General features: G+C 43.4%; 1 protein-coding gene and 1 pseudogene across 1 annotated transcript; both read right to left on the bottom strand.

The window, feature by feature from the left end:
* Positions 1-3,873: 3,873 nt before the first annotated feature.
* Positions 3,874-13,279, bottom strand: LOC136331781 (zinc finger protein 530-like). Its single transcript, XM_066270804.1, has 3 exons — positions 13,051-13,279; positions 9,124-9,250; positions 3,874-6,481 (listed from the first exon to the last, which is right to left on the bottom strand). Exons 1-3 carry the CDS (start codon positions 13,081-13,083, stop codon positions 4,905-4,907), a joined length of 1,737 nt encoding a protein of 578 aa, XP_066126901.1. The 5' UTR covers positions 13,084-13,279; the 3' UTR covers positions 3,874-4,904.
* Positions 13,280-17,238: 3,959 nt separating this feature from the next.
* Positions 17,239-19,975, bottom strand: LOC136330108 (zinc finger protein 211-like; annotated as a pseudogene).
* Between the last annotated feature and the right edge of the window lie 451 nt (positions 19,976-20,426).

The following is a 20,426-nucleotide window of genomic DNA, read 5'->3' on the forward strand; positions in this document are numbered from 1 at the left end:
ACACCAGTCAGAATGGCGCTTATCAACAAAACAACACAGAATAAGTGCTGGCGAGGATGTGGAGAAAAGGGAACCCTCCTGCACTGCTGGTGGGAATGCAGACTGGTGCAGCCACTGTGGAAAACAGTATAGAGATTCCTCAAAAAACTGATAATCGAACTGCCTTTTGACCCAGCTATCCCACTTTTAGGAATATACCCCAAGGACACCATAGAACGGCTCGAAAAGGAGAAATGCACCCCCATGTTTGTGGCAGCATTGTTCACAATAGCGAACATCTGGAAACAGCCCAAGTGTCCGTCAGAGGACGAGTGGATTAAAAAGCTTTGGTACATATATACTATGGAATACTACTCAGCCATAAGAAATGATGACATCGGATCATTTACAATAACATGGATGGACCTTGACAACATTATACAGAGTGAAATAAGTAAATCAGAAAAAAAACCTAAGATGAATCCATACCTAGAAGGGACATAAAAATGAGACTCAGAGACATGAACAAGAATGTGATGACAACTGGGGTGGGGGGTGGGGGGGAGGGGGGAGGGGGTGAAGAAGGAGAGAGGGGTTGGGGGAGGGGAGGGGCACAAAGAAAACCAGATAGAAGGTGACAGAAGACAATTTAACTTTGGGGGAGGAGTATACAGCACAATCAAATGTCAAAATAATCTAGAGATATTTTCTCTCAACATATGTACCCTGATTTATCAAAGTCACTGCATTAAATTTAATAAATAAAATAAAAAAAATATATAAAACATTCTCATGTATTACAATCCATTCCCACCGCTCATGTTCATGGTTGCGGTTGGCTGGAGCCAATCACAGCTGTCCTCCAGGACAACACCAAATTTTTATTGGATAATAAACGTACGCATTAGGTTGTTGTGAGGTCAGGAAGTAAACTACCCTCCTTTTAATCAAGCAGTCAGCTAGCTAATTGCAGAAACCCTTTTTTTTTTTTTTTTTTTTTTTTTTTTTTTTCATTTTTCTGAAGCTGGAAACAGGGAGAGACAGTCAGACAGACTCCCGCATGCGCCCGACCGGGATCCACCCGGCACGCCCACCAGGGGCGATGCTCTGCCCACCAGGGGGCGATGCTCTGCCCATCCTGGGCGTCGCCATGTTGCGACCAGAGCCACTCTAGCGCCTGAGGCAGAGGCCACAGAGCCATCCCCAGCGCCCGGGCCATCTTTGCTCCAATGGAGCCTTGGCTGCGGGAGGGGAAGAGAGAGACAGAGAGGAAAGCGCGGCGGAGTGGTGGAGAAGCAAATGGGCGCTTCTCCTGTGTGCCCTGGCCGGGAATCGAACTCGGGTCCTCCGCACGCTAGGCCGACGCTCTACCGCTGAGCCAACCGGCCAGGGCCGCAGAAACCCTTTTGATGAAGAAGATGGCTTAAAAAAAAGATGAGATTGTACTTTTCAGCAGGAATGGATAGAGGAATTTGCCTTTGTGGAGAGAGCAGGTTCTGTAGTGTGTCTAATATGCAATGATAAAATTGAATTGATAAAACGGTCAAATATAAAGCAGCACTTCGACACACGCCATACTATATTTGCATTGAAATATCCAGCGAGGGACAGCAGAAAGAAAGCATGTCAAGAGCTACTGTGCAGAGTGCAAGCTAGTCACAGCAGCAACTCCGTGTTTGGACCCAACAAGGTGACTGGAATTCAGCGAGCTTTGCTGGTGCTTTAGCAATTGTGAGAAACGGAAAGCCATTCACAGATGGGGAGTATGCCAAAACATTCATGCTTGATGTTGCCAGTAAACTTTTTGGATAAAGACAAGATAATCAAACAAATAAAAGACAAGCCTCTGTCAACAAGAACTGTTCATGATCGTACCATCATGATGGCAAATCAAATTGAGGCAACACAAGTGAAGAACATAAATGCAGCACCATTCTTTTCTCTCACTTTGGATGAGTCAACAGATGTAAGCCATTTATCCCAGTTCAGCATGATTGCAAGGTATGCTGTTGGTGACACACTACATGAGGAAAGTCTTGCTGTTTTGCCTATGAAAGAGACAACAAGAGGGGAGGATTTATTCAAGTCTTTCACTGAGTTCGCTAAAGAAAAAAATCTACCAATGGATAGACTTATTTTAGTGTGTGTACTGATGGCGCTCCGTGAATGGTGGGGAAAAACAAGATTCGTAGCACTTATCTGTGATCATGAAAAGAGACCCATCCTAAGTTTTCACTGCATCCTACATCAGGAGGCGCTTTGTGCTCAGATGTGTGGCGAGCAACTTGGTGAGGTCATGTCTCTGGTCATTCGGGTGGTCAACTTTATTGTTGCCCGAGCTTTAAATGATCGCCAGTTTAAAACACTGCTGGATGAAGTTGGGAATAATTATCCTGGTCTGCTTCTGCACGGCAATGTGCATTGGTTGTCAAGAGAGAAGGTGCTCAGCTGTTTTGCGGCTTGTCTGAGAGAAATCCAGACTTTTCTTGAAATGAAAAACGTTGAGCATCCTGAGTTAGCTAACACTGAGTGGCTCGTGAAGTTCTACTATCTCATGGACATGACTGAACATCTGAACCAGCTCAATGTGAAAATGCAAGGCGTTGGAAATACAGTCTTATTCCTTCAACAAGCAGTGTTTGCATTTGAAAACAAGCTGGAACTCTTCATTGCCGACATTGAAACAGGTCGTTTACTACACTTTGAAAAACTGGGAGCATTTAAAGATGCCTGCACAGCAAGTGACCCTGCTCAACATCTTGATCTCCAGCAGCTAGCGGGCTTCACATTTAATCTCCTGCAGTCACTCAAAGCGCGCATTGGAGAATTTTGTGAGTGCATTTTTTTTTTCATATGTGCCTTCACTGCGGGCCTTCAGCAGACCGAGTAACCCCTTGCTCGAGCCAGCGACCTTGGGTCCAAGCTGGTGAGCTTTTGCTCAAACCAGATGAGCCCGTGCTCAAGCTGGCGACCTCAGGGTCTCGAACCTGGGTCCTCCGCATCCCAGTCCAACGCTCTATCTACTGCGCCACCACCTGGTCAGGCAGCACTCGTTTTTTTTTTGTTGTTTTTTTCAGAGAGAGAGGGATAGACAGGGACAGACAGGAACGGAGAGAGATGAGAAGCATCAGTCATTAGTTTTTCATTGCGTGTTGCAACACCTTAGTTGTTCATTGATTGCTTTCTCATATGTGCCTTGACTGCGGGCCTTCAGCAGACTGAGTAACCCCTTGCTGGAGCCAGCAACCTTCGGTTCAAACTGGTGGGCTTTTTGCTCAAACCAGATAAGCCTATGCTCAATCTGGCGACCTCGGGGTCTCGAACCTGGGTCCTCTGCATCCCAGTCCAATGCTCTATCCACTACGCCACCACCTGGTCAGGCAGCACTTGTTTTTTTAAGTTCTTCACCCATCCACACGAGTGTGCAGTGGACAGCACCAACCTGAGTTAATCCCCAGTGTCTCCGTCAGAGATTTTGAGCTACAAGCTGCTTACCTGAAGGCCTCAGATGTGTGGGTGAATAAGTTCAAGTCACTGAATGAAGATTTGGAAAGACTTGCATGACAGCAAGTAGAGTTGGTGAGCAAACACAAGTGGGAACAAATGAAAAAACTTCAACCCATGGACCAGCTGATTGTCAAAACTTGGAACATGCTTCCTGTCACATACCACACATGGCAGTGTGTGAGTATTGCTGTACTGACAATGTTTGGCTCTGTGTACGCATGTGAGCAGTCTTTCTCACATCTAAAGAACATTAAGACCAACCTACAATCACGTTTAACGGATGGAAGTCTCAAAGCCTGCATGAAGCTTAACGTCACCATGTTATCAACCAGACTACAAAGCCATCAGCAAAACCATGCAGCACCAGAAGTCGCATTAATGGTAAAAAGTACTTTATTCATCATTGGTTAGCAACAGCATAATGTTATTAAAAAGAATTCAGAGACTTATTGTACTTTAAAAGTGTTGGTCTTACATAAAATGCACACTTTTACTTGTATTTAGTGTTAAACATATTGTATGGCTCTCACGGAATTACATTTTAAAATATGGCTCTGTCAGCTAAAAAGGTTCCCGACCCCTGCGATAGATAAACATTGTAAACAAGAGAGTAAAATTCAATGAGCTTGTCAGTGAGATTAATGACTTTTGTACCATGCCTTCTCCTTCCTACCTTTCAACCAGTATGCGATTTTGTTTTTAAAGTTGGCCCCGAACTGTGGCCGAAGCCACATGATTTGGAAGATTTAGGTCTCCATGAGGTCGTCGGCATTAATATAAAGACACCTTCATTTGACTACTTAACTGTGTGGCAAGATGTCTGTTTCTCGCTGTTCTGATACATTAATAAAGGAGGTATGCCTGTATTACAGCATCTGGAGAATATTAAGAAAATAATCAACTTGCATCATCATATATATGGCAAAGAATGTAAGACATACCTTTGAAATAAAGAACTAAGATGCACAGTATAAACATGAAATAGAAATCTATTGCTTCTTTATAATTTGAACATCATTAAGATAAATTATTGAAAGGAGAGGGAGAATTGCCCTGGCATCTTCTCTAAGGGCATTAGGATGGTGGTTGATGAAAACAGTGGACACCTGCTAGATGGTACAGGTGAAATACCTTTGGCCACGGAAATTTGCAAAGACATAAATCTGGAAAGAGAACTGGACACCTTAGAAAGTACAACATAGACACACATGCTTCCCATTTAAGTAAAACTTATATAAAATCTCCATACTATTAACATTTGGATGCATAAAATTAAAGAAATGGAGCCTCAGAGTTACCTACATTGTTGTTAACACTTTTAAAAACTGTACATTTCTGATACTTCTAAGATTGTCCTCTAATGTGAACTTTCATGTGTAGGAAAAAGATTTCCTACACACACAGCACTGATAAGGTCTTTACGCAGTGTGAATTCTCTGATGATAACGAAACCCATTACTACTGAAAAAAGATTTTCCACATTCACTGCACTTATAAGGCCTTTCTCCAGTGTGAACTCTCTGATGATAATGAAAAGCAGTTTTTGTGATAAAGGATTTCCTACATTCACGGCAGGCATAAGGCCTTTCTCCAGAGTGAATTTTCTGATGATAACGAAAGGCAGGGCTATTGGAAAAAGATTTCCCACACTCACGGCACTCGAAAGGTCTTTCTCCAGTGTGAACTCTCTGATGATAGTGAAGGTCGGACTGCGTGAAAAAAGATTTCCCACATTCACTGCACTCATATGGTCTTTCACCAGTATGAACTCTCTGATGATAATTCAAATTATCCTTCTTCTTAAAAGATTTCCCACACTGACTGCACTCATAAGGCCTTTCTCCACTGTGAACTGTCTGATGATAACGGAGCTTAGAGCTAGTAAAAAAAGATTTCCCACACTCACTACATTTATAAGGCCTTTCTCCAGTGTGAACTCTCTGATGATAATGAAGGTGAGACTTGCTGATAAAAGATTTCCCACACTCACTACATTTATAAGGTCTTTCTCCAGTGTGAACTTTCTGATGATAACGAAAGGCACGGCTATTGGAAAAAGATTTCCCACACTCACTGCACTTGAAAGGCCTTTCTCCAGTGTGAACTCTCAGATGATAGTGAAGGTCGGACTCTCTGAAAAAAGACTTCCCACATTCACAGCACTCATATGGTCTTTCACCAGTGTGAACTCCCCGATGATAACTCAAATTATCCTTCGTCTTAAAAGATTTCCCACACTCACTGCATTCATAAGGCCTTTCTCCATTATGAACTCTCTGATGATAACGAAGGTTAGAGCTAGTTAAATAAGATTTCCCACACTCATGGCACTCATAAGGCCTTTCTCCTGTGTGAACTCTCTGATGATATCGAAGGTTAGAGTTCCTGATAAAAGATTTTCCACACTCATTGCACTTATAAGGCCTTTCTCCAGTATGAACTTTCTGATGATAATGAAGGCCACTGCTACTAAAAAAGGATTTACCACAGTCACTACACTCATAGGGACATGCTTCTGTGTGAACTTTCTGATGAAAAGTTTTTCTCATTTGCAAAGTCACCCCAGACAATGTGGTTTCACCTGTCCTGTCCCTTGTATGAGTAGCCTGTTGTTGAATATGTCCAGATTCAGGAAGGATGTCCAGCCCTAACTCCTGGCAGGTAAAAAGCATCTGGGACAAATTGAAATTGTGGCCCTTTGCAAGTGAGATCCTTTCTAAATGTCTTTGAAAATGCTCTTTTTTCATGTACTGATCCTCATCCCGGTGACACTTTGCACTGAAATAAAACAGTTTTTCACATGCTCCACATTTTAACATTTGTGATCCCTGCTCCTCAACCAAGCTGAAAATGTCTCTCAAGATGAGGTCACAACTCTCACAGGGGTGGCTCTTCTGGGAAGACAAAGCCACATTATGATACTTTGCCTGTGACACCCTTTCAGAAGCTTTCTGTTCAGTGGGAGCCTCCACATCCTCTGCTCCACAGCAGCAACCTGAACAAAAGAAAATGCTGGTGAATTACATGATGACCTTATAGGAAAGAAGATTTCTCAACATAAATGAACAGCTGTCACAGTTAGGCATGATTCTATGGAACGATATTTAAGGAAAGTAAGTTAAATTCTGAAGAAATTGTATTTACCCATTACTCTGCCCCAAAAGTCAGCGAGTGGTGCAGATTTTACCAAGGAAAGAAGCCAGCATACAATGGGACACAAAAATAAAGACCAAGTCCACTAATATTTCCTCCAGAAAAGGCTTCCTGGAGGACTTTTCTTGCTGGCTGGAGTAATCTGAATGTGCTCAAACCCATAAAAATCAATTCTATTAAAACCACTTGATGTAAACACCAATACAAGAGCATGTGCAAACTTCAAGATTCTTCTGGCACGGCCTGACCTGTGGTGGCGCAGTGGATAAAGCATCAACCTGGGAATTCTGAGGTCGCCGGTTCGAAACCCTGGGCTTGCCTGGTCAGGGCACATATGGGAGTTGATGCTTCCGGCTCCTCCCCCCCTTCTCTCTCTGTCTCTCCTCTCTCTCCCTCTGTCTCTCCCTCTCCTCTCTAAAATGAATAAATAAATAAAAAAAAAATTCTTTAAAAAAAAAAAAAAAAAAAAAAAAAAAAAGATTCTTCTGGCACGAATCAAAGTTGTAAAGTAGTAAAGAGAGACCTGTGAGAGAAAGGTTGGCATTTGAAGTTTAAAGAGGTAAAGATTACTCATGGGTTTAAAATATGAATAGAAATGACAACTGTTATATCTGAGTAATTGGCAAAGTGTCGGCAATTAGCTGACAAATAGGTTAAGTGATAAGCAAAGACAAACAGATTAAGGTATGGCAATGACAAGGTTAACAAAACGCTATTATGCCAAATTACTTCCAAAGTTACAACCTTAAAGCCTGGAATGAACCCTCAGCAACTGCCATTCACCAAGCAAAGACCCTCTTTGAACTAAGGGTGGAATCATGTGCCTCCTGTGATCCACAAATGACTCTTCTCCTTAACCCTAGTTGAGCCAATAATGGGATTCAGATCATAAAATGTCATTAAAAAAAAAAACTTAATGAGAGTGATGGTCAGAGAGCACAAAACAGTACAGAAAAGAGATCTATGTGAATGACACCAGTAGGATGGCAGAATAGGAGATAGAAAAACTCCTCCCCCTATTCAAATAAAGTAGACACCTGTCCACAAGAAAACAGCCACAGGAGAAAGGAAAAAGAGCCGAATTGAGACAAATATCAACACAGGAGAGGCAAAAATGTAGATTTGCACAAAAAGGTTAATTGGGAGACCAAATTAGCAAACATACATAAAGATGGCTAGGTTCAAAAACAAGGGCCAGAGTTACCTCTAGCAGCCACTGTGCTGTGTAAGCTCTGACCCTACTGGTTGGTTCTGTGAAAACCCAGGGGAAACTTTGCTGTTAGGAATCACAGAAGTATCTGCAAAAATAAAACTCAGGACCAACGGCTTCACTAGTGAATTCTACCAAATATTCAAAGAAAAATTGATACTTTTCTTGGAAAATAATATATAAAAAATAAAAAGTATTCAGAATTCGTTAGCCCAAAAGTAGTTAAAAATAGGGTTCATGATGTAGAGATATTTCCCCAAATACTATGTACAAATAACCAACAGGAATATAAAAAAAAATTATTTTCCCATTAATCAAGATGAAATCTGTTGGCCTGACCTGTGGTGGCGCAGTGGATAAAGCATCGACCTGGAAATGCTGAGGTCGCCGGTTTGAAACCCTGGGCTTGCCTGGTCAAGGCACATATGGGAGTTGATGCTTCCAGCTCCTCCCCCCTCCTCTCTTTCTCCCTCTCTATCTCTCTCTCTCCCTCTCTCTCTCCTCTCTAAAAATGAATAAATAAAATAAAATTAAAAAAATTAAAAAAAAAAAAAAAAAAAAAAGATGAAATCTGTTGGACGAAAGCCAAAGCACCAAGTGACTTTCTGTTCCCATCCTGAGGAAATGAAGATGGAGACCAAGCACACATGACTGAAAGCGGTCACATCCAGGGAAGGCCAAAGGACCTGAGGCTTGGCCCTGCTGGAGCTTTCTGCAGGTCAGGAACCAGACAGCAGATGGTGTGGTGTTATGTCTCAGAACACGCAAGAGAAATCTAATCAGTTTTACAAAACTAAATAATAAAATTGTACACTGTATTTTGCTTGTTAGTTTCTTATTCAATGATGTCATGTTTCTGCTTAGTAAATTGGATAACTGATTTCTCTAAGGCACCTCAATCCTGAAGAGATTGGGGTCCTCAACTAGCAGTATTGTTGCTGCTTCGTTCCTTAGCAGCTCCACTTCATGAGACCCTGAACACTAATAACAGGGATATAAAAATGTATTTTCTCATTGATCAAGACGAAACCTATAGGGCCACTGCAAGACTACCAAGTACAAATCCTGCCCGATGAAAGCTCAGTACAGCAGTTACTGGGGCTGCAGGGGGAAGGGAGGGAGGTGCAAACAAACAAGCCTTACCAAGACGGCAAGTACCCAGAACTGGGGAAGTAGCAGAGCCCACAGTCCACCTGCTGACAATGAAGCATCCCCGAGGGAACTGGGGGCACGGAAAATGCACAGTCTAGTCCAGGCCACCGGGAAAATCTTACCCAGAGAGGATATAAGTGTGAAATTCTCCACCATCACTTCGAGGTACAGGCGTCTCTGAGCCTCATCAAGGAGGCACCATTCTTTCCTGGAGAAGTACAGGGCAACATCCTCAAAGGTCACATCAACCTGTCAGAATTAATACAAATGAATCAGAAACAGTCTGTCTGAGCACCCGCATTCCACCTCCATAAAAATCTCCACGCTCCACTCCTTCCAGGGCTCCACACTTCAAAGACACCACGGCTTGGTGCAGCGCTGCCTGCCTGGTCACCACAGTCCTGTTCATCACTTCTATCTCCCTCATCAAAAACACGCAGGGAAATGGAAATGGGGGTGGGGAGAGGAAACAGACAAATGACACCTTAGTTCTCGGTCATGCTTCCTGGGCTCCATCCTCCTTACCAAGAAAATCCACTACTATCTCCTAGATCAGGGGTCCCCAAACTGCGGCCCTCTAAGGCCATTTATCCGGGCCCCACCATACTTCCGGAAAAGGCACCTCTTTCATTGCTGGTCAGTGAGAGGAGCACTGTATGTGGCGGCCCGCCAACGGTCTGAGGGACAGTGAACTGGCCTTCTGTGTAAAAAATTTGGGGACCCCTGTTCATGTCTCTAAGACATAGCAAATCATGAGCTTACCCTTCACCCTTAAGTCCACACATCAGGTACCCAGGACCATCAGCTCAAACTTCCTCTAGTTGTGCACACCACTGAGTATCCCTACTTCCTTCAGATCTTCAGACCCCTGGCTCACTTCTCAGCTCAGCGACCTTCCTATTCCACACCACAGGGATCTCTCTGAATGCACGCATATACTTGTCACATGGCACCCAGAGAGTGCACGACATATGCATACAGGGTCCAGCACAACCCCAATCCTCTGAGGGCACCCACAGCTAGGAAAAACCCCAAATGAGGTTCTAAATCTTCCCTGCCTGCTTCTGATCTTTGCTTCAATATTTTCCACCCAGATCCACATGGGAATTTCAGATACGAATAACTCCTTTCCACTCTGCACTGTTTTGCAGTTTCCTCAGAAGCCACAACATTCTTCCCTCTACACATACTTTTTAAAGAATCCACCGCCATTAGTCTCTATTTCAGGCAGCGAGACACTCACAAAGGACCATATTTGCCCACAACCTTATCCATCAGCAAGACAAACCAGCCAGATCCCACAGAAGCACAACACAAAATTCTGAAGGGGAAGCAAAGCCCTGCCCTCGGTATCATCCTACCTCTACTCCTTGTCTGCCTCGACAGCCATCATAATCAACCCATTGAATCCTTGGCCATTTCAGAGATCACCATCTCTCCCATTGTGATGTCACTATCACTCCTCTCCCTCACATGTGCTTGTGAGGACCAGTGACTTCTATTAGGTGACAAAAAAGGAACCACTCTTTGACATGGGCTATCTTCATCCACTGCCACCAAAACCTGCACTCTCTCTACAGCTCCACACTAATGCACAAAGGAGCCTCCACTTTTACATGTCTCCATCCTCGAACAAAGTAAAAGAATTATATCTCCATTTTCACTTTTTGTGCAACCCCACAATATCCCCACATTGTTTTCTCTCTCCTCCCTACTCTGTCATCAATGGATTTCATGTAACCTCCTTATGTCTCCCCCCCCCACACCTTTTATTTTGGATAGAGACAAGGAGACAGAGAAAGGGACAGAGAGGGAGAAACAGGAAAAGACAGAGATGAGAAGCATCAATTCTTCGTTGCCGCACCTTAGTTGTTCAGTGATTGCTTTCTTATATGTGTCTTAAGGGGGGGGTGTGTGTGTGTGAAGGCTGGGGGTTACAGCAGAGCAAGTATCCCCTTGCTCAAGCCAACAACCTTGTGCTCTTGCTGGTGAGCTGCGCTCAAACCAGATGAGCCCACGCTCAAGGTAGTAACCTCAGGGTCTCGAACCTGGGTCCTCCCCATCGCAGTCCGATGCTCAATCCACTGCAGCACCGCCTGGTCAGACTCCTCTTTGTTTCTTAAGTGTAAAATAAATGGTAAAACTTCAATTTTCCAGAACATCTTGTCAATCTGTTGAGATATTCGCTTCCTGGCAATCATCGTCAGCTTGGCTCCAATAAACTCATTTTAAAATTCTCTATAGCCTGACCTGTGGTGGCACAGTGGATAAAGCGTCGACCTGGAAATGCTGAGGCCGCCAGTTCAAAACCCTGGGCTTGCCTGGTCAAGGCACATATGGGAGTTGATGCTTCCAGCCCCCCCCCCCTTCTCCCTCTCTGTCTCTCCTCTCTCTCTCTCTCTCTCTGTCTCTCTCTCATCTCTAAAAAATGAATTAAAAAATTAAAAAAAAAATTCTCTATAGCACTGGAGGGTTGGCTTGGTTGGCTAGTGTCTTCCAGAAGCAAGAGGTTGCCAGTTCAATCTCCAGTCAGGACATATACAGGACAGAGTGATGTTCCTGTCTCTCTATCTCTCTCCCTGCCTTTTTCACATTAGTCAATAAATTTAAAAAATTTTTAAATAATAAAATAAAATAATTCTCTACAGATTTGAACTTTATATTTTCTACAATGACATCAGAAATGGGAGCACCTTGATGTTACCTGTGCCATGCACTCAGAACAAAGGATTGGGGTATCCCCAGAGTCCCCACATCCAAGAGCTGGACAAATATAAAGAGAAAGGTCTGCAGACACTATATGGTAGTGTCACTAAGCAGGAACTGGAGTACCCTTTAATTCCTTGTCTAATTTACAGAAGTAAAAGTGGTTTTTCAACTTCAAAACTTATGAGAAGCACAACCACCATCACTAACCTCCAGGTAAGCAGGTCTCCTGGGTAGGCCCACCCAACAAAGACGTCTGGTGACCTCCAACAAACTGTCCATGCCCTGCAGCCTTTCCTCAGTGCTGCCTCTTACCAGTGCTGTGAACTGGGGCCAGGACTCAACTCCCTGGGCCTCACTGTCCTCGTCATCCTATTCCAGTCTGTTTTCTCAGCGGAATTAAAAAATTTTTTTTTTTTTTTTTTTTTTTTTCATTTTTCTGAAGCTGGAAACAGGGAGAGACAGTCAGACAGACTCCCGCATGCGCCCGACCGGGATCCACCCGGCACGCCCACCAGGGGCGACGCTCTGCCCACCAGGGGGCGATGCTCTGCCCATCCTGGGCGTCGCCATGTTGCGACCAGAGCCACTCTAGCGCCTGAGGCAGAGGCCACAGAGCCATCCCCAGCGCCCGGGCCATCTTTGCTCCAATGGAGCCTCGGCTGCGGGAGGGGAGGAGAGAGACAGAGAGGAAAGCGCGGCGGAGGGGTGGAGAAGCAAATGGGCGCTTCTCCTGTGTGCCCTGGCCGGAATCGAACCCGGGTCCTCCGCACGCTAGGCCGACGCTCTACCGCTGAGCCAACCGGCCAGGGCAAAAAAAATTTTTTTTAAGGCTTTATTTATTTTAGTGAGAGGCTGAGAGAAAGCATGTGAGAGAGTGAGAAAGAGACAGAGAACGGGGTGAGGAACAGGAAGCGTCAACTCCCACACGTGCCTTGACCCGGCAAGCCCAGAGCTTGGAACTGTCGACCTCAGCGTTCCATGTTGACGCTTTAAGCTACCACAGGTCAGACTGTCAGCATGGATTCTAAAACTTCATAAGAGCCTAAAATAGCCTGTATCTCTCCCTGTTCAACAACTTTCATAGCTCCAAGGAGTCCCCTAAATAAAGGCACAATCCCTCAGCCTCTCACTGAAGCCGTGGCTGCACCTCAGACTGTTTCATGCAGAGAGAAGAGGAATCTCAGTCTTCCGGGTCCGCGAACCCTCTGTCTGTCACCTCTCCCAGCCCCGTCACACCGCGTGCCACCCACGACCGCCTCACGGTCCGGAAAGCCGGGGCCTGAGCTGCAGGACTTGACTGGCCCCCGCACCGGGGTTCCGGGTTTGGAGGACTCGCTCACCTCAGCCGGGCGCCTAAGCGCGGCTGCCGCCATCGGACTCTGCGGGCGAGGCGGGTGAGGAGGCGGCCCCGGCGCCGCGGTCGCTGTCGGTCCTGGCGCGGGTCACCCGCGTGTGGTCAGGGATCCTCACACTGGCTGCGGGAACACTTTAACGCTTTTTGCGTCCAATCCTACCATCACCAGTAGCACCTGACCCAGAGAGACTCCATAGGGAAGAGGAAGTGCCGGCGGAAAGGCAACGGAAGTCCCGCCCTACAGTACTGCCCACCTGGAAATGACCTTTCTGGGTAATGTAGTTCCTATAGTCCAAAGAGGGGACTCTCTTAATTCACTAGCCGCTACAGGGGTGGATTTGGGGGCATATTCCCACAGGTGAGATTCAACTAACTTAATAGCCAGTTCTGTTTCTGTTTTGGGGGTTTCTTTTTAGGGGGCCCTAATGACCGTGTTCTTTTCGTTTGTTTTTTTTGTTTGTGTGTTCCAAGAGGAATGCTTATTCTAAAAAACACCCAGGTACAGGCAGACTGAGACCAGCAAAGGGTGTCAGCCCTAATGCCAATTTTAAGTATTAAAAACTATATACCAAAAGGTAGATTATTTCATGCATTTAACAGTTCAATAAGAACAATAAAAGAGGTACACAAAACTAGATTGTCATTAAGTTTTAAAATATTACTGAAAAAAATATTAAATACCCTGACCTGTGGTGGCACAGTGTGTTGGAAGCCGATCAATGGCTGCTGGTTGACAAAGTCACAGCAGAGAAAAGGCACAACAATACTTCCCCCTTTAACTTTTGGAATTAATTTGGCCTTTTATCCCCCTTTTCTGGGTGTGTGTGCTATCATTTATGGCACAGGGATAATAGCACCGTGCTTTCCCTGTAGATTCGTAGTAATTTCTTTGGAAATGAGACAGAGGGTGTAAGTTCCACAGAAAAGCCTGTAAGCCCCTTTGCCTGGGCTCATAGACATAAGAGGCTGGAAATATCCCTCAAAGAGGGTTAAGTTTGTAGGAGAATTCCTTCCTATTAATCATGTTAGAAAAAATAGATTGTGACTTATGAATAGGTAGGAAATAGTAACTATACACAGAAGCACCTTTCAGCCTTCACTTAATTCATTATTTTACCTCCCTAGCCTTTTCATGTTGTAGAGAAACTTTCCTTTCTTCTTGCATACCAGACCTGCAGGTGGTGGAACACTCTGAGAAAAATAAAGTTAGAATTTAACTAGTATATGAATATAGTAGATAAATAAAATGTGACTAGACAATAGACCCTTAGATAAAATAGTTATTAATCAATACTGACCTTTTAGAAGTTTGCACCAATATTGTTGTTGCTACTCAAGTTATTGTATAACTATACTTAGAATGACTTACCACCCGATTTATAGCTTATAGAAATGAGTTAACTGTTGCCTAGAAATATGTAACCATAGTGAAATAAAAACAATTATTAATGTATTCTGAATACCATGTGATTGTAACTTAGTGTGTGTGTATAAAATAACATTAGACTAGCCATTGGCAAAGATGCCTGGCAGTGAAGGCTAAAAAAGAATTCGGCTCTCTCACTCGATTTGCGCTGATGCCGTCTCTTCCTGTGGGACCCCTGGATTCCCCCCGGGGCTGGACCTTGGCAGCAGTGGATTAAGCATCAACATGCAACGCTGAGACATCTATTTTGAAACCCCAGGCTTACCTCGTCAATGCACATATGAGAATTGATGCTTTCTGCTCCTCCCCACCCCTTCTCCCTCTCTCTCTGATTTTTAAAAATCTTTTTAAAAAATTAATATCTGACAAAAATCTATAAAACGGTTATTTAGGATATTTCTGCCTGACCAAGTGGTGGCGCAGTGGATAGAGCATCGGACTGGGACAGAGGATCCAGCTTCGAAACCCTGAGGTCGCAAGCTTGAGGGTCAGCTCCTCTGGTTTGAGCACGGCTCACCAGCTTGAGCCCAAGCTCACTGGATTGAGTCCAAGGTTGCTGACTTGAGCAAGGATACACTACCTCTGCTGGAGCCCCTCAATCAAGGCACATATGAGAAAGCAGTGAATGAACAATTAATGTGCCACATGCAGAATTAATGCTTCTTATTTTTTTTCCTGTCTCTCTGGCCCAGTCCCTCTCTCTATGTCAGACACACAATAACAATTGATTGACTTTACAGAGAAATGAGTGTAGCAAGAAGTATCAATTCATAGTTGCTTCTCTTTAGTGGTTTATTGCATGCTTGTTGTATAGGCCTTGACATGTCAAGTACAAAGTTTAGAACCAGCAACTCACTGTTTCAGGTCAACACTCTATCCACCATACCACCACAGTTCGGGCTGAACACATTTCTTTATTCACTCATGTATAACATGAACCTAGGTGATCCTCTGAAGAAGGTAATTAGTAAATGTTGAACAATTAAAAATGTTTCATGGCTTTCAACCCACTTTTCTAAATTTTTCTGCTCACAGCTTACTATATATATTTTTTAGCTCATTTTTTCCTCAAGTTCTTGTGGAGGAAAATAACTGAAGTTTATTTTAACTAAATTTAGCGAGAGATAGAAAGGAACATCAATCTGTTTCCGTATGTGCCCTGACCGGGGATCAAACGTGCAACCTCTGTACTTTGAGACAATGCTCTAAACAACCAGGCTACAAGTTTATCTTAAAAAGTTTAAATAAAGAACTGACTAAACCAAATATATTCTAGATGTGGAAGAATTGAATCCTTCCACACTGCCAGAAATATGCAAAAAGGTACAATCAGTTAAGATAAAGACTTGCTAATTGCTAATTTTGTGTTGACCTAGCTGATGACTGAGCCTGTACAATGACGTATAGAAAAAGGTAAATGAAACACATATTGACATGAAGAATTAAACACAAATTTTCATACCAGCTTTATTTTCATATTCCAAAATAAGAAATAACCCCCCCAAAAGAAACCAAATGTTATGAACAAATAAATGGATAAACAAGTGGTGATATAACCAAAGACAAAATACTTAGCCAAAACAAAATGAGCAACTAATATAACATTAATCAAACTCTAAGTATTTATACAACATGAGTGGAAAGCAAAAAAAATGACTATTGCCTGACCTGTGGTGACGCAGTGGATAAAGTGTTGACCTGGAATGCTGAGGTTGCCGGTTCAAATCCCTGGGCTTGCCTGGTCAAGGCACATATGGGAGTTGATGCTTCCTGCTCCTCCCCCTGTTGTATCTCTTCCCTCTCTCTCGCTCTCTCCAATAAAAATGGATAAATAAAATCTTTAAAAAAAAAAAAGACTATTATTCTCATTATATACTCTAGAAAATTCAAAGTTATCTCTTAAAACAAAAAGTAAACCAGTGGTTACATAAAAAGCTGGGAAGGACAGGAAAAGGATGATAAAACAATTTCAGCATCTGACCATGGTAAGTTACAATTCCTACATATATCAAATGCTCTACTTCAAATATATTGTTTACTAAATAAGACATTTGAAAAATGGTCCAAAATCATATCTCCATGTCCAATATTTTGAAAATATTTGAAAATTTTATATTAAATCCACATTCTCATGCCCTCTGGAGGTCAGTTTTTCCTCAGTGGCATCAAATATACCAAAGAATCAAGGACTTATCTTTCAAATCAACAGGAATGATGGCTGCGTCACAAAAGTCACAGCCAGGAGTGTAGATAATGCTTTTCTTTACCTTTCATTTCCTGCCTAAGCACCAATGGTCTTAGGTGAACATCTGAGAGGGTACATTCACAAAACACTTTTTTTCCAAAATTTATTAACTTATTTTTATAGAGATGAGAGAGAGAAAAAAATAAAAAAGGGAGGAGCATGTAGCATAAACTCCCGTATGTGTCTTGACCAGGAAACCAAGGGTTTCAAATCAGTGACCTCAGTGTTCCAGGTCGACACTTTATTTACTGCACCACCACAGGTCAGGCCACAAAACACTTTTGATTATTTTCCATTACACTGACTTTGGACACAGAAGATAAACATACCTGGAGATCCTATTTGTGTACAAACGAACCTGCAGTCTTCTTCACAGAAACAGTCTGGATTCACGTTTTTTGTTTGTTTTTTTAAATTTTATTTATTTATTTATTCATTTTTAGAGAGGAGAGAGAGAGAGAGAGGGAGAGAGAGAGAGAGAGAGAGAGAGAGAGAGAGAGAGAGAGAGAGAGAAAAGGGGGCAGGAGCAGGAAGATCAACTCCCATATGTGCCTTGACCAGACAAGTGCAGGTTTCGAACTGGCAACCTCAGCATTTCCAGGTCGACGCTTTATCCACTGCGCCACCACAGGTCAGGCTGGATTCACGTTTAAAGACGGATTTCCATCTTGCTAGCTAAAGTCTCCTCAAGTTCATATTACACCACTATTTCTCTAACAATTATGCTTTTCCCAATGGTCCTATATGAACTGACCATCACCCATGGAATTGCAGACATTAACACACATGGTACTTTGCAGGACTTTTGAAAGTGACTCCTTTCAAAAATACTGACATACCAGGTGATAATAACTCATGCTACCCCAGAAGCTCTTTAGGTTGTCTCACTTGCTCCTTCTTCAAAGTAATGAGTCACCTAAAACTCATACCATCCAGACTTCACGTGAGGATCAGAGAGCCCTGCACTCTTTCCTAGCAGGATGTGGGCAGCAACAAAAATTTAGCAAAAACGGGTGAGTCAATTTCAGCACCAGACTTTTCTTTCACAGGCAAAGAAAGCTTGACACACTGTAAAAGTTACTGACCTCTTACTGCTTTTAGAGCCAAAATCTACTTATAATCTACACCGCACAGTAAATAGAACATCCAAGATTAAAGAAAACTTGAACAAAAAGGCCTTCATTATTTCACAAACCAGAGACATGGAGATGACAGTTCTTGCAAAGGTGACACTGATTCTGGAAATATTCATCACAAGTATCTAGGGAAACCAGGTCCCTGAAAAAGCGGTTCTTCCGGAAGCTGCCATCTGAACTCGCATGATGTTTTGGGGGGGTCAACACTGTGTAGGTCCGCACCCCAACTAGACTGATGCAAATGCAAATCTCATAAGGCTCAGACGGCTTCTAATCTCCTCTACCAAATCGACGGACAGTAGGATTCTTCGAAGGCAGTAGGATGCTGACCCATATAAACTGTGGCGATCTCTAAGGTAATAGTATAGGTGAAATAACGTGTCACTGAAATGAGCAAAAACACAAATATGGCAAGACCCTTGTGAAAGAAGGTTAGAAAATGCAACCTAAACAAGACATACATGATTCCCACATAATTAAAACTCTTGGAAAACCTCCCTACCATTACTGTTAAAATATATGACATTTTTACATATACATGGACCTCAGAGTCACTAAAAAAATAACTGTACATTTCCTACCCATCTAAGAATGTCCTCCAATGTGAACTCTCATGTGCCTAGAGAGGTGAGACTTGTAGATATATGATTTCTCACATGCACTGCACCTGTATGGCCTCTCTCCAGTGTGAATTCTTCTATAACAATAAAGACCACTTTTAGAAATAAAAGTTTTCCCACATGCACTGCACCCATAAGGCTTTTATACACTGTGAATTCTTTGATAAAGAAGAAAACCATTTTTAGAGGTAAAAGATTTTTCGCATTTACAGCACAGATGAGGCCCTTTTTCCTTGTGAGTGCGCTGATGAGAAAGGTGAGAGGCCTGATAAAAGATTTCCCACATTCACTGCACTTGTAAGGCCTTTCTCCACTGTGAACTCTCTGATGAATATGAAGGTCATGTTTCCCTTAAAAAATTTCCCACTTTTGCCTGACCTGTGGTGGCGCAGTGGATAAAGCATCAACCTGGAAATGCTGAGGTTGCCGGTTCGAAACCTTGGGCTTGCCTGGTCAAGGCACATATGGGAGTTGATGCTTCCAGCTCCTCCCCCCCTTCTCTCTCTCTGTCTCTCTTCTCTTCTCTCTCTCTCTCTCTCTCCCTCTCCTCTCTAAAATGAATAAATAAAATTAAAAACAAAAAATTTCCCACTTTCACTGCACGCATATGGCCTTGCTCTGTGTGAACTCTTTGATGACTATGAAGGTCAAAGTTCCAGAAAAAGGATTTCCCAGACTCACTGCACTCATAGGGCCTTTCTCCAGTGTGAACTCTCTGATGATAAAGAAGGTTAGAGTGACCGAAATTAAGATTTCCCACATTCACTGCACTTATAAGACCTTTTTCCAGTGTGAACTTTCTTTTTTTTTTTTTTTTTTTTCATTTTTCTGAAGCTGGAAACAGGGAGAGACAGTCAGACAGACTCCTGCATGCGCCCGACCGGGATCTACCCAGCACGCCCACCAGGGGCGACGCTCTGCCCACCTGGGGGCGATGCTCTGCCCATCCTGGATGTCGCCATGTTGCGACCAGAGCCACTCTAGCGCCTGAGGCAGAGGCCACAGAGCCATCCCCAGCGCCCGGGCCATTTTTGCTCCAATGGAGCCTTGGCTGCGGGAGGGGAAGAGAGAGACAGAGAGGAAAGCATGGCGGAGGGGTGGAGAAGCAAATGGGCGCTTCTCCTGTGTGCCCTGGCCGGGAATCGAACCCGGGTCCTCCACACGCTAGGCCGACGCTCTACCGCTGAGCCAACCGGCCAGGGTATGTGAACTTTCTGATTACAACAAACATCAGCTTTAGAGGTATAAATTTTCCCACATTCACTGCACTCATATACCCTTTCACCTGTATTAACTTTCTGATGACAATTTAAATCGGTTTTTGTGATAAAGGATTTCCTAATTTCATAGCACTGAAAAGACCTTTCTCCAGTATGAACTCTCTTATGATGATGAAGTTTGGAGCTGCTGAAATAAGATTTTCCACATTCACTGCACTCATAGGGTTTTTCTCTTGTATGAACTTTCTGATAAGTTCTTCTCATTTGCAAAGTCACCCCCGATACTGAGGTTTCAGCTGGCCTGTCTCTGGTGTGAGTAGCCTATTGTTGAAGATGTCCTGATTCAGTAAAAATGTCCAGCGCAATGCTTGGCAGGAAAAAAACGTCTGGGACACATTAAAATTCTGGCCCTTTGCAAGTGAGACTCTGTCCACGTCTTTCTAAATGCTTTTTTTTAATGTACTAATCCTCATGGTGCTGACACTTTGTACTGAAATTAAATCATTTTCAACATGGCACATTTCAACAGCTGTGATCTCTGCTGCTCAACCAAGTTGAAAATGTCTCTCAAAACAAGGACACAACTCTCACAGGGGTGGCTCTTCTGGGAAGAGAAAGCAACATTATGATACTTTGCCTGTGACATCCTTTCAGATGCATTCTCTTCAGTGGGAGCCTTCACATCCTCTGCTTCACAGCAGCAACCTGAACAAAA

Source organism: Saccopteryx bilineata, chromosome 3, assembly GCF_036850765.1.
Source record: "Saccopteryx bilineata isolate mSacBil1 chromosome 3, mSacBil1_pri_phased_curated, whole genome shotgun sequence".
NCBI classification, from domain to species: domain Eukaryota; kingdom Metazoa; phylum Chordata; class Mammalia; order Chiroptera; family Emballonuridae; genus Saccopteryx; species Saccopteryx bilineata.

What these genes read in the sequence shown, in the direction of transcription:
- LOC136331781 (XM_066270804.1), bottom strand. Translation starts at nt 13,083, where the DNA reads ATGGCGGCAGCCGCGCTTAGGCGCCCGGCTGAG. An exon ending in CGCTTAGGCGCCCGGCTGAG is followed by an intron (nt 9,251 to 13,050) that starts GTGAGCGAGTCC and finishes TAATTCTGACAG; the next exon opens with GTTGATGTGACCTTTGAGGA. An exon ending in CACACTTATATCCTCTCTGG is followed by an intron (nt 6,482 to 9,123) that starts GTAAGATTTTCC and finishes TCTTTTGTTCAG; the next exon opens with GTTGCTGCTGTGGAGCAGAG.